At 47.1% G+C, this 14,283-nt stretch overlaps 1 protein-coding gene across 3 annotated transcripts in view; it reads left to right on the forward strand.

Annotated features, from left to right (window-relative positions):
* The window catches only part of ANXA7 (annexin A7), a 32,743-nt gene that overhangs the window by 14,156 nt on the left and 4,304 nt on the right, over nt 1–14,283 (forward strand). For all 3 annotated transcript variants that reach the window (XM_090057275.1, XM_090057274.1, XM_090057273.1), the window contains exons 6-11: nt 6,989–7,091; nt 7,385–7,479; nt 10,163–10,276; nt 12,149–12,319; nt 12,613–12,783; nt 12,951–13,026. In XM_090057275.1, the coding sequence (XP_089913401.1) occupies nt 6,989–7,091; nt 7,385–7,479; nt 10,163–10,276; nt 12,149–12,319; nt 12,613–12,783; nt 12,951–13,026 (730 nt within the window). The remainder of the gene's footprint in view (nt 1–6,988; nt 7,092–7,384; nt 7,480–10,162; nt 10,277–12,148; nt 12,320–12,612; nt 12,784–12,950; nt 13,027–14,283) is intronic.

Below are 14,283 nucleotides of genomic sequence, written 5' to 3' on the forward strand. Positions count from 1 at the left end.
GTGTGACAGAGGGCCATCTCACGGCCAGGTACAATGCCAGCCTGCCAACCTGTCTAGCAGTCTGCCCTGCCTCACCTGCTACAAGTGGATGTAGTGATACCAAATATAACCATGCAGGAGGCTGCCCATATTATAGCCAGATGCCCAAGGCATTATACATGGTTCTGAACCTCCCCTTTACCATGTCCCATGCCTCACAGATGGCATCCAAAATTCACTGTTGTTCCCCTGGTCCCTTAACTGGGCCACAGAACCTCTGGCATAACTTGGCCTCAGGTGTCCTCAGATGTGCTTGGGCCTCACCTCCACCTCCACCCCACGTGCAATCCTTCAGGCCTCCTAAGGCCATACTCTACATGGCTGCCAGCCACTACTCCACCCCCTCACTGGGGCGTTACACTGCAAAGACCTCAGGTGTCCGCAGTTGTGCCTGGACCCCAGTTTCAGCCTATGGCCCACTCAGGCCTCAGGTGTCTGCTGACATATGTAGTCCCTTCCCCAGACCCCACTCAGTGGGCCCGAGCCCCTGTGCTTTTCTGTCAGGGTGTGCTCCCCTAGCCTTTCCCCTTCACTGGGGAGGCACAGGTGTGGCATTTCAAGCAGGCCCACTACGCCATCTAATGTCAACAGGATGTAGTTTTATTTCATAGATTTCATAGACATTAGGGCTGGAAGGGACCTCGGGAGATCATCGAGTCCAGCCCCCTGCCCAAAGGGCAGGAAGTCAGCTGGGGTCATAGGATCCCAGCAAGATAAGCATCCAATTTACTCTTGCAGGTGTTCAATGTAGGTGCTTGAACCACCTCCGCTGGCAGACTGTTCCAGACCTTGGGGGCTCGGACAGTAAAGAAATTCTTCCTTATGTCCAGCCTGAAACGGTCTTGCAGGAGTTTGTGACCGTTCGACCTCGTCATCCCTTGGGGCGCTCTGGTGAACAGACGTTCCCCCAGATCCTGGTGGTCACCCCGATAAACTTATAGGTGGCCATCAGATCACCCCTGAGCCTGCGCTTTTCCAGGCTAAAGAGTCCCATGGCTCTCAGCCTGTCATCGTAAGATCTGTTTTCCTGACCTCTGCTCATGCGCGTGGCTCTCCTCTGGACTCTCTCAAGCTTCTCCACATCCTTTTTGAATTGTGGAGCCCAAAACTGGACGCAGTACTCCAGCTGCGGCCTCACCAAGGCCGAGTACAAGGGGAGAATGACGTCCCGGGATTTGCTCGAGAAGCATCTATGGATGCACGCCAGCATTTTGGTCGCTTTACTAGCCGCAGCATCGCATTGCAGGCTCATGTTCATCTTGTGGTCAATGATGACCCCCAAGTCTCTTTCTTCTGTAGTGCTAACCAACGTAGCACTGCCGAGCCTATAAGCGTGCTGCAGGTTTTTCCTCCCAAGGTGGAGAGCCTTGCGTTTTTCGGTGTTAAACACCATGAGGTTCTCGTCTGCCTGTTTGCTGAGCTTGTCCAGGTCAGCCTGGATCACCCGCCTATCTTCTGGCGTGGATGCTTTGCCCCAAAGTTTGGTGTCATCGGCGAACTTGGCCAGTCCACTCCTGACTCCAATGTCCACATCATTAATGAAGATGTTGAACAGTATGGGTCCCAGGACAGAGCCTTGAGGGACCCCACTGGTCACAGGGCACCATGATGAGCGACTGCCATCAATCACAACCCTCTGGGTCCAACCACGAAGCCAACTTCCCAGCCAGCGGATCGTGGTGGAGCTAAGGCCACAACTGGCCAGTTTGGCCAAGAGGTGATCATGGGATACCAGATCAAAAGCTTTTTTGAAGTCAAGATATATGACATCAATCTCTTCTCCCTTATCCAGGTGATAGGTCACCTGGTCACAGAAGGAAATGAGATTGGTCAAACAAGACCTACCCGCAACAAACCCGTGCTGGCTGTCCCTTAGGATGTAAGCCTGGGCCAGTCCCTCAAGGATGGCCTCCTTAATAAACTTTTCCAAGATCTTCCCCAGGATAGAAGTCAGGCTAATGGGCCTGTAGTTAGCCGGATCCACTCTCCTCCCTTTCTTGAAGATCGGCACCACGTTGGCCTTCTTCCAGTCTTCAGGCACTACACCAGAGCGCCAGGAGTTTTCAAAGATCCGTGCCAGGGGCTGGGCTATGACGCTCGCCAGCTCCTTGAGTACCCTGGGGTGCAGGTTGTCAGGGTCAGCTGACTTGAAGGTATCCAGCTTCTCAAGGTGTTCCTTCACGAGGTCAGCATTGATGGAGGGTAGGGGATTTCCCTCACCCAGATTTCCCTGTCCCATAGCAGGCATGGGCATCCCGTGTGACTGATGAAAGACTGACGCAAAGTACCTATTTAATAGGTTGGCTTTTTCCTGGGCGTCAGTTGTCAGTTGCCCCATCTGGTTTAGCAGGGGTCCAACATTGCCCTTGCTTTTCCTCTGGCTCCCCACATACCTGAAAAAGGACTTTTTGTTGTCCTTGATGCCTGAAGCTAGTTGGAGTTCAGTTGCAGCCTTGGCTTTCCTGGTTTGGTCCCTGCAGGACCGGACCAGCGCGGAGTAATCCTCCTTGGAGATGAATCCCGTCCTCCATCCTTTGTAGGCTTTCCTTTTTAGCCACAGTAGGTCCGCTAGGTCTCTGGAGAGCCAGGGGGGCTGCTGTGCCTTCTTGCTGCCTTTCCTCCGTGTTGGAATAGATTTAGCTTGTGCACTGAGGATCGCTTCCTTGAGAAGCAGCCACTCTTCTTGAACTCCCATCTCCCTGGGGTCATGGTCCCTGAGGGCCTGACCAACTAGCCTCTTGAGCTTATCAAAGTCGGCTTTTCTGAAGTCAAGGACTTCTGTGTTGCTGACTGACTTGCCAGCTTTACGGCGGATGGTGAAGGTGATCAGCTCGTGGTCTCTGTCACCCAACTTCCCATCAATCACTAGGTCGCCGATTAGGTCGTCCTCCGTAGCCAGTACCAGGTCAAGCAGCGCTTTGCCTCTCGTTGGCCCACAGACCTCTTGGGTGAGGTAGAGGTCATCCACGCATGAGAGAAAGCTTTGCGCCCGCTCAGATTTAGCTGAGTGATCTTCCCACGAGATGTCCGGGTAATTGAAGTCACCCATGACAACCAAGGTCCTGGAGCAAGCGGCCTCAGTCAGTTCCCGGGCAAACTCCTGGTCAAGCTGGGGACTTTGAGTGGGAGGTCTGTAGTAGACTCCCACCGTTGTGTCCCCTGTGCTGAATTCCCCACGAATTTTTACCCAGAGGGTCTCTAGCTGTCCATGCCGGTCGCCAACATCAGCGTGCAGGGACATGTAGCTTTCCTTCACATAGAGAGCTACACCCCCGCCCCTTTTGTCAACACTATCCTTCCTGTATAGGGTATAGCCCTCTATACCCGTGGTCCAGTCATGGGTGGAGTCCCACCAGGTCTCTGTTATCCCAATGACATCATATTTCTTTGCACTGAGCAGGAGGACGAGCTCGTCCTGCTTGTTGCCCAGGCTCCTGGCATTAGTGTACAGGCAGGCAAGTGTGCCCTTGGGGAGCTCTTGTCTTGCCCACAGATTGTGCCAGGGCTGGGGCAGGGGTGAGCTCCCTTAAGTGCCCCCTTAAGTGCCTTGGTCCGGTGGCTTTGCAAGGGTTGTCAACCAGGGGTAAACGTACCTCCACAGTACTTAGAAAGGTCTTCAGGGTTACATGCAGGTGGAAACTGAGCTTGCCTTAGGGTGTGGCAGCAGCATCTCCCACAGCATGTTTGCTTCTTACCTGGGGAATTGGGAGGGGTGCGCCAGGTCCCACCAGCCCCACAGCAGCACCTCCCTGCCCCCCAACCCACTCTCTTGATTGGCTGCCAGGCCACTGCCCTCAGCCAATAGCTGGTAGTGGCAGCTGCCACATATGAGCTCTCCCCTCCTCCCCACCCCTTTCAGCCCCCACCTCCCGGCACCACCACTATGTGTATCCCCAGGAGAACATGGGGGTCATGTGCCTGCGGGCCAGAGCAGGCTGCAGCCAGGACAGCACCAGGCTCTTCCCAACAGAATCTGGGCTATGCTGTACTGGAGTGGGTGGCAGCGGTGCTGGAGAGGAGTTGGTGGGGCTACAGCAAATTTTGGAGTGGCTGCAGCCCCTCCCATAGCCCCCTCAGCACCACTGCCAGCTGCTGAGTGCAGCCTAGCCCAGCACCCACCAGCAAGAGCCTGGCACAGCCCAACCAGTGCTCTCCTGGGGTGCATGCGGCTCAGGCCCAGGCTCTGCTGGGCTGTGCAGCATCTGCCCCCTCCCTCTCTTAGCCTCACTCCTGTAGGCCCTCATGGTAAGTGTCCTGCTTCTCGCTCAGTTTCAGCTCCTATACCCCTTATATTTTTTTCCTTGTTTTTAAGAGGGGACAAATTGAGGCCCCTACAGAGTACGGGAGGGAGTGTGGCTGGGGCAGGTGCTGCACAGCCAGGACAGGGTGTGGGATGGAGTGGTGAGTGGTTTGTCTTGGGGGCATGGGAATGGACTGGGGGTGTCTCCCACTGCTACACACACCCCAGGAGGGCATTTGCGGGGGGGAGCACTGTGTAGTTCAGTGTGGCTCTACACACAAGTTTACTGGTTTTAAGCAGTAAGATGACTTGCCAGCAATATGAAAACAGTGTAAGGACTATTTCTTAATCTGTGCCCTGAGGCATTATGCAGAACAGCATGGAAAACACTAATTGAAAATATACCCATAGTGTAGTATGGAGGAAATCAAAGGATGGTGATTATGCCTTCAAGGTTTTTCTGTACATTGCCTTCTCTCTGACTTTTCACTTAGCAGACATAAAGTTTCTGAACTGGAAGTGAAAGTTGTAAGCTGCTGCAGCATGATGGCTTACTTGGAATGAATATCATATGTCCATGTTTTAAGATGAATACTCAACCAGATACATTTTTGGGTTTCCAGACTCAATTTTGCAGTCTATATATTATTGGTCAGAGGACAAATTCTTTATGCGTGTTAATAAGATTGTATTCAAACTGGCAACATGTCATTTTAAATCCAATTTTTTCCTGTACCCTGCTTGCTTAGCTGTATAGAAAGCTCTGCCCAACAATCTATTGTAACCTTCTGTTCTCAGGAAGTTGGAAGAGTGGACAAAATCAACAAGTTCAGGAAATCTTTTAGAATTTACAAATATTAAAAGGGAGATGGTGATCAATGAAACCTTAATGTGGTTTTAGTAGCTGGTATTTTGGAAGAAAGATTAAGGCAAGAGCAAAGCCAGCATGACATACCATTCTTGATTTCTCTATAAACATACGGATGAGCCTCATGCAACTATTAGTTTGCAAATAGGTTTGGAGGGGGTATGATAGCAATCTACCCCACAAAGGCTAGCTATTGTTCAGGGCTCTTGGTTAAATAAGACCAGAGCCTCTGCACTCTTCCCTGTGCAAGGGTTCTACCACTGGATCTATGAAAGTATGGATCTAGTAGGCACACCCCTTCACAGCATATGCAGAGGAGTGGAGGGGTCTGCTGCCTTGGCACATGTGAGGTAGAGACGTCTCACCTTTGTCCCCAGTAGATGCACATGTCCATCTTGTCTGCTCCTCTTCATCAATTTTTATGTACAAGAGTATCATGGGTGTAGTTAGAAGGCCTTTGCCAATGAGTAAATTTTGTCTGGTTCATTTTAACTGCATACTTAGAAGATTTACTAAGGAGGTTTAGTCACGTATATAGTATGTTATACATACTGTATATTCTACAATGGGAGCACAAAATAGATGCTGATTTTTTATAATCGGGTATTGTTACATGTGACCAATACAGATGCCTATTCCTGTTTCCAGATTGTGGGTATGCAGAGGACCAATGCATTGAAGTTACTGCTTTATAAAAGGTAGTTTACATTGGCACCAACTCCCTAGAAAACTTAAAGAATACCTGCAGAGCACTTAGCATTGCATAGTAAATGGAAAGGCCAAACCAGTTCTGTACATGTCCTTGAGGTTCCTTAACAGCATGGGTTGCCATGTTTCCTGGTCACTCTCTGGTATTGTTGTCTGTATTTGTTCCAGGCAATGCAGTTGGTATATTTTCTGGTGTTGTATTTTAGAAAGGTGCTGAGTGGTTGTTGTTCCTTCATTTTCAGTAAATTGTAATTTAGCACTTTTTTCCATGGACACTGAATGAGATGAACATGCAATATCTTTTTGCTTCTCTTGTTCTGTATATCAGGCTTTGCCAGTTTTAATTCAGGGTGTTATACTGAGTATTTGCATGATAATTTTTCCACTTGAGATCCAAGAACAGAAGGCCCATCTTTGATCTCTTGCCAGTAAGCCCCAAGAGGCATTGATCTTCCTTTGGTGCAAACGCCTCCTGAGTTCCCAAAGCAGTGGTGCCCAAATACAATAGGACGGATGCAATTGCTTTTTTGTTTCCGAATGGCATTTGCAGACCCTGCAGAATGTGTATATGTGTTATAGATACAGCTTCATTTGGATAACCAGGGTGCCATGGGGCAAACTGGGACTAGGGATGGTGGGCTGAAGGCTCTTAATGCTTCCAGAGAAGTAGCTGTTGCCATAGCCAATGCAGGACATGGCCTGAGAGGTGGATTTCTTTCTATTCAACATCTGCATAATCCCTGGCACAGTGTCCAACTCCATGAAGTATGTGTTTGGAAAAAGATATCCCTCCTGGTGACTTGCTTTAGAAATTGTCTTGTAGAAAAGGGGAGCAAAACTATTGTCTTTTTACCACATGGCAGTTCTCTCTCTCCAGTCCTCTGTATATTCTGCATTTGGAAAGCCCAGTGTCTTCAAAAAAAAGTGCTGTACCTAAAATGCTGCCTAGAGATTGGCAGCATGTTTTGTGCTACCTGTTAAAGGCTTATTTCCTACCACCCCAAGGGGTGTTCAGGAATACAGACTGGCTGAATCCTTGGCAACCCATCAATGAGGACCAACTGTAGAGTTTAACATTACGTGTACTTTGTCTTGTTTCTGTTGGCTGGTAACACCCAACTCTCTCTTTCCAGCCGGCAGCAATGACCCAGAGTTACCAAGGCACAATTCAAGCTGCTCCGAACTTTGATGCTGGGAAAGATGCAGAAATACTGCGCAAGGCCATGAAGGGATTTGGTAAACAAAGATTGGTACAGATTTTAAGTGTACAGGGATACTGAGTCAAGAAGTATTTTCCTTTTCTTCTCATTGTATAGATTTAGGATACCTGTTTTTCCCAAAGGATTCTAAGTCTTATTTTCAGAAGTGCCTTTAGCGTAAAGCATTTAGCTGCTTTTGAAAATTTTATCATTTAAGCTCATGTATTATTTGTCAATAAATTTCTGTACTCTGCACTATATCCAGAGAGTGAAACAAAGCATTTTGTAAGATATTTATGTTTTCTCATAAAATTACTTTCTGTTTCCTAGGAACGGATGAGAAAGCTATCGTTGATGTCGTGGCTCATCGCTCCAGTGATCAAAGGCAGAAAATCAAGGCAGCTTTCAAAACCATGTATGGCAAGGTATGTTTTTGTTCACTGGCCACTGTTTGAATCAGTTAAAAAGAAAACAAAATTAAGTAGCAACATGGTAACTGGCCCCTTGCAAATGTTGTATTTAAGATGCGATTAACCTGTTAATCACCAACAGTAACCTGGACACATGTTCAGGCAGTTAGCAATGTGACAAAACAGGGAAACCAGTCACAAAAACGTACATTATTTTTGTGGCTGGTTTCCATTATGCCTTGAATTGAACATGTGGCAGGTTCCCCACCATGCAGCCTGCATTTTGCGGCTTGGTTGGCAGCTCCTCTGAGACTGCAGGCTGAGAGTGTTGCAGTGCAGCCCTGCGTAGGACTGTACCTCACTGTTTTTAGGGTGCTGAGTCAAAGGGAGCTCATTAGCTGGGTTGAGGTGCCAGGTCATGGGAAACCACAGAACTCCCTACAACACAGCAGGTTGACTGCCCTGTGCTCTAGTTTTCAGACAGCAGTGAAGCAAGGAACTTGACACATCCTGGCCACAGTTCCCTGATTTTGGGGTCCCCCTGAAAAACCATGTGTGCAGCATAGCTGCACAGACCAGTTTTTTCTGAAACCCCTGGATCATGGGCACCCTTGGTTTGGAGAACTTCTGGATTCCAGTGTGCCAGGACTTAACAAATAAATAAAAATGTGCAGCTGGGCTGCATGCCAGGCTCTCTGACATCCCGGTACATGGGACTCTGGGACTGCACCAGAGTCTCCACCTGCCTCTGGGTACAATCCTGGGGCTAGGACAAGTTTACACCAGGGTGCGGGCACTTGGCTTTTAACTTGCTGGTGCTAGGACAGCCTGGGATCATGATTCTGGTCTTTCTCTGCACTGGCAAGTAGTAATGGCATGATTGGGATCTGATCCCTTATCCCAAAAATGTGCATCCCACAACATGTGTAGCACGGCAAGAGGTGTTATTGTTGGGATCAGGGATGAGATCCTATCGTGCCACTAAATGAACACTCTATGAAGCCATGTTGTCTGCATTTGTTTTTTAGTCCCAGGCAGAACGTACCTGACTTCTGTGTTTTGTTTTTTTTAAAGGTATTGCATATAGTCACCTATGTTCTTGCTGTCAGTAGCTCAGGTGAATACCTCTGACAGTTGATAGGACTTCTTCAAGCAGTCATGACCAAACAACAACAGCTTCCTATATTTTTATAAATCTTTTAAAGGGCAGAAAATACTCCAATTCAAACTACTCTTAACTGGGAGTGATCACAAATCCTTGCAGATAATTAAAACCATTCTGTATTTTAATCCTAATTGGAGAAAAGATCTGAAAATAATAGGGAAAAATGCAACAAAAGTGTATGCAAAATATATCATGAAAATGATTGAAATGCAGCTAGGATGGTCTGGTGCCTCTTCTAAATTCCTTAGGCCAAGTTATTGCTGAAGTAAGTCTTGCTCCAAGTAAGAATTTTAGGAGCTGTTTGTGGACAGTCTGCTAAAGGTGGTGTTAATGCAGAGCTGCAGTTCTGGTTTAATTACAGTGACTGTTTCAGGTAAAATGCCTAAGCTGTCATTGGAGACCAGAACTCAGGTCTTTCCCCTCTCAGTTGAATGGCCCAGTAGGCCATACTCATGCTCCTTTTTTACTCACTCCTGTGAATCTTGCATTCTTAGCACCAACATAGCTTTAGTAAGATGAGTAGAAAGCAGTCATACGTGGGCGAGCCTACAGTTTGGTTGTTAGGATGCTGTATGGGGCAGGAGGTTTGGTTTCAGTTCTCTCAGCACGAGGGGGTTCAAACACACATCTCCCATTCTGTTGGCCAGTGCTCTAACTACTAAGCTAACAAAGTGGGGGCACCCTACTTTCTGCTCTCTTAGCCATGTTGTAAAAGAAAATGGCTGCAGTTGAATTTTGAGGGGTACAATCCTGTTAAGTATGAGAACACTTCCTGAAACGGCCTCTGAAGTATTTCAGTGGAAGGGCAGATTTGTAGGGAGTTGTATTGCAGTTTTGGACAGAATCACCTCAACTCTACCTTTTAGTGAATTCCAGTTGCAGAGAGTGCTGATTATAATCCTAACAATACAACTAAATTGGCCAAGAATAGAACTGCTAATCCATCCCCATTTTGCATTTGGTGGGTGGAAAGTTTGTACCTGAATTCTGGATCCAGAATTTCAAAAGAACAGCTGATGTCACAATCCTGTCACAAAATCAGCTCCTTTCGTAAGATTTCTGCCATTCTGGGCTGAAATTCTGCAAACTCTAACGGTGCCTATCTCCATGCTCTGACACATTCTGATTAGAATGCACTGGGGCAGACTCTATTAATCGAGTCTGTTGGAGCATTCCAATTAGGATGTTGTAGCATCTTGTGCATTCAGTGTCCTGCGTTTCAAAATGGCTGTGGGGGCGCTTTAATGAAAGCTCGTTGAATGAGCATTAAAGCGCCTCCACAGCCATTTTGAAACACAGGGTCTTAAATTCTTGAGCTGCTGCAGTGTTTTAATTTAAGCAGCTCTGGAAAACTGCTCATTAAAATGTACCCGCCCCCCCGGAGCACGTGTAAAGGCACCCTAACAGTATAAAAGCTGCAATTGTTTTAATACTAACCCATACCAATGCTGCCCACAGTAATCTGGACCTCTGACCTTTTTCACATTACACCTTTGTATTTGTAACCTCATCCTTATTTTTGTAATTGGACAGGATTTAATTAAAGACCTGAAATCTGAACTAAGTGGAAATGTGGAAGAATTGATTTTAGCTTTGTTCATGCCAAGAACATATTATGATGCCTGGAGTTTATATCATGCAATGAAGGTACAGTTTTATCATGAATAACTTATTTTCAGTTACAGCAAAAACTTTGTTATCTGGCCCCCATGGCAAATTGGGGTGCTGGATAACAAAACATGCCACTTACCTGAAAGGCTGCCTCTCCTGCCATGTCCAGTGCACAACTGCCCTTCCTGCCGTGTTGCCGCCCCTCCTGCTGTGAGGGACAGGGAGGAGGCCAGAAGAGAAAGGGGAAAAAGAACTGTTATTGTGGGGGCTTGGTAGCACAGGCTGCTTTGCCCTGGGCCATATGGGCTCGGTGAAACCAGAAGTGCCATGGTGGGCACTTCCAGTTTCACCTTTACTTTACAAGCTGGCAAGCTGGTTAATATAGAGTGCTGGCTTGTAAAGTACCAGATAATGTGGCTTTTACTGTAGATCCTGTATTATGTGACAAAGCTATTAAAACTGCAGAACTACCTTACTGTGCCCTTTAACTGATTTCTAGTGCGACAATATCAACAACTGAAGGTTTACCTCTCTTATGAACAAAGCCAAAAGGAAAAAAAAAATGGTGGCAGAAACTTGAGAATATGGCTTCCAGAGTTTCCAAAAACTTTTTCTACAACATCCAAACTCTTAATGGGATGGTTTCTTTAGAAACCTTAAAGTGAGTTAGGCCTGCGAAAACCAAGCAAATCTAAAGTAGCTGCAGAATTTCCATGTGATGGTAATTAAAGATGAGTCAAGGCAACTTAAATTTTATCACAGGGAGTCAGCTGTCACCCTTTTATTCCTTTTGGATTATTTCTCTTGCCATCACTTCTTTACTAAAACATCTTGACATAATAGGGAAGTTAAAAGATGGACTGCACTGAAAACTGCACCCTGTTTGCTTAACTTTCTGAAAATTGAAAGTCTAAACTCTTTCTTGCCTAGAATACTGAGAAATTAATGTTATTTTCATTTGTTTGCATGTAATATTTTAAGCCTTTTTCAGGCAATGGCCATGTTTTTGACATAAAAATAAATCATGACTGGTGCTAAAGAATTACTGTTACAAATGATTTTTTCCTTTATATCACAAGATACATATTAGATTGAGTCACAATTATTTTTATGTGAATAAAACTACAATACTAAACATACTAAAACTACAATATAGGTTACTTATGGGTATCATTTTTTCTTGACTGACTTCCCAGAGATGTAATAATGAACTGCATATTTGCATTGCATTTTGTATAATTGCTCAAGTGATATGTGAGGTAGACTGTTTGAGAAATTCCATTTTGACTCAAGTGAGCTGGTTACAACAGTTAGAATAAGAGTTTATATGCTGAAACCATTACTCCTATCCTTAAAGTTCCTGGCTTATTTGTGCAGTAGGTAGCACATATGGACACTATCTTCACTCACGTAGGCCAGTTGAGTAGACAGTAGGGGGGCAGAAACAATCATATACCCAGTGGCTAAGATTGAATGGTGACATCACTTATATTTATAAATAAGAAGATAAAAATCGAGACCCATGCATAGTTTCCATGGCAGCCTTTTTAAGCCTTTACCTTGCTCTTGAGCGCACATAAGAAGGGAAAGGTCAGTTCAGATATTTTCTCTCCCTTTAAGTCTTTCACGTTGCCTACCATTGGCACTCTTACTTCATTGTCATTCATACACTGCTCTTTGAGAAACTCCTGACTCAGCAGTTGTTTCTGGAAAAAAAAAAGAAAAAAAAAAGATTCAATTTAAAATGAGACTAGAGGATTTAGAGCTTTCAGAAGACAGAGACAGACCGCACTAGAGTAACTTCAGAATATGGTATAAATTTGGCTAGCTGTCGGGTGTACTTATAACTGTACGCAAACTGGTAAATGGTTCTTCTGGTGGAGTGACATGCTCTTTCTTTGCCTCTAGGGAGCAGGCACTCAGGAGAGAGTGCTGATTGAGATCCTCTGTACAAGAACAAACCAGGAAATTCGAGACATAGTCAGGTGCTACAAAACAGAATTTGGAAGAGACATCGAGAAGGATATCAGAGCAGACACCTCAGGACACTTTGAACGACTGCTTATCTCTATGTGCCAGGTAAGCCATGTGGAAAGGAGTAAGGACTTGTGGACTTCTGTGCCTTTAGGACAGAACAAAATCTGTGGGTGCAGTCTTTGCTCCAGACCTCACTTGTTTATGTAGGCCAGCAAAGTATGACTGAGAGCAGATGTGTGTGTGCTTCTCTAACCAGTCAGGTTTTCTCAGAAACTAGCAGAGCTCTAACGGTTGTTCAGCTGTAGAACGTAAGGCCCTGTCTTTGAAAACCTTGCTGTGCTGTGATCCACTGCAGGCACATCATTTGATTCCACATTTAATATCTTCATCTGCAGGGTAACAGGGATGAGAATCAAAATGTGGACTACCAAAAAGCTCAAGAGGATGCTCAACGTCTTTACCAAGCTGGTGAAGGGAAACTTGGGACTGATGAGTCTTGCTTCAACATGGTTCTAGCAACTAGAAGCTTTCCCCAACTGAAAGCTACAGCTGAAGTATATGCTAAGGTAGAAGCTCTTCAATTAAAGGTTCTGAATCAAATTCAGCCCTGAGGTAAAAATGGGCAAAACTCCACTGACAACAAATGGATTTGTTCCACATTTGTCAGGGTTGAATTTGGCTCCATTCCCACAACACATGTAAAAGATTAAACCCCTTTACCTTTTCTTTGCAGATTGCTAATCGTGATTTGTTAAGCAGCATTGACCGGGAGTTTTCTGGAAATGTAGAACGTGGTCTGAAGGCTATCTGTAAGTCATATATATTTTTTGAAGGAATTAATGGCTAACTTACCTAGTTCTGACTCAAAGATGAACTTTCATGATTTCAGTGAAGTAGATCGGGGTCGGCAACCCCTGGCATGCATGCTGAGCGTGGCATGCGAGGCCATTTTGCTTGGCACACGGCAGCCAGCTGGCTCCGGGCACCTACCGCCAGCGACAGAGCCTGGGCTGCTTTGAGCAGGCCTTGCAGTGTCCCAGCTGCCTGCTGGAAGCAGCCAGGGATCCCGGCTGGCAGCAGCTCCCCAGAGCCGGGGCGGCTGCAGCCGGGAGTCTCCAAACAGCTGTGCCAGGCTCCGGCACTAGCTCTGCACCAGCGTGTGCAGGCACGCCTCGGAGTGGGCAGTGGGGGCAGGGCCTGAGGCAGCACAGCCCTGGTCTCTCCCCTGCTCCTGGCACAGAGGTGATGAGCCTGACACAGCTGTTTGTAGCCAGCCTGGGAACGGGCAGGCTACAAACAACTGCGTCAGGCTCATCACCTCTGTGCTGGGAGCAGGGGAGAGACCGGGGCTGCGCTGCCTCAGGCCCCACCCCCACCATGGCACGCCTGCACGCGCCAGTGCAGAGCTGGTGCCGGAGCCCGGCACAGCTGTTTGGAGACTCCCGGCTGCAGCCGCCCTGGCTCTGGGGAGCTGCTCCCAGCTGGGATCCCCGGCTGCTTCTAGCAGGCAGCTGGGACACTGCAAGGCCTACTTGGAGCACCCAGGCTCCAGCAGCTACCCAGAGCTGGGATAGCTGCTGGCAGCCACAGAGTCTGAGCTGTGGGGCAGGGGCTTTGGGTGGGGGCAAGGGGCAGTAGGGCTGGGGGGCAGAGGGTTTGGGTGGGGGGCAAGGGGAACAAGCAAGGCATCCTGCCATGTACCTCTTGTCCTTGTTTTATTTTTCTGCCATGCCGGCACTCTGGCACCTTCCAAGGTAGGCATTTTGGTGTTTTTTGGCACTCCGGCCAAAAGATGTTGCCTACCCCTGAAGTAGATGCTGATCTTCTCCAAGTTAAATGTAGCTAAGTTATATTGATAAATCAGTTGCATTGAATTAAATCAATTAATGACATTTCATAAGGAGAATTCAGAGTCCTTCACTTGGGGCACATGCACAAATACAGACTGAGGAGGCTGCAGTACTGCAGATGAGGACCTGGGAGGGAGGGAGGAAGGGGTGGGGAGGCACAGTGGCTGAATGTCAGCCAACAGCGTGCACTTGTGAAAAAGGCTAAAATCATAGTGG

The sequence above is a fragment of the Crocodylus siamensis genome, chromosome 7 (assembly GCF_052110815.1).
Source record: "Crocodylus siamensis isolate JL-2025a chromosome 7, ASM5211081v1, whole genome shotgun sequence".
NCBI classification, from domain to species: domain Eukaryota; kingdom Metazoa; phylum Chordata; order Crocodylia; family Crocodylidae; genus Crocodylus; species Crocodylus siamensis.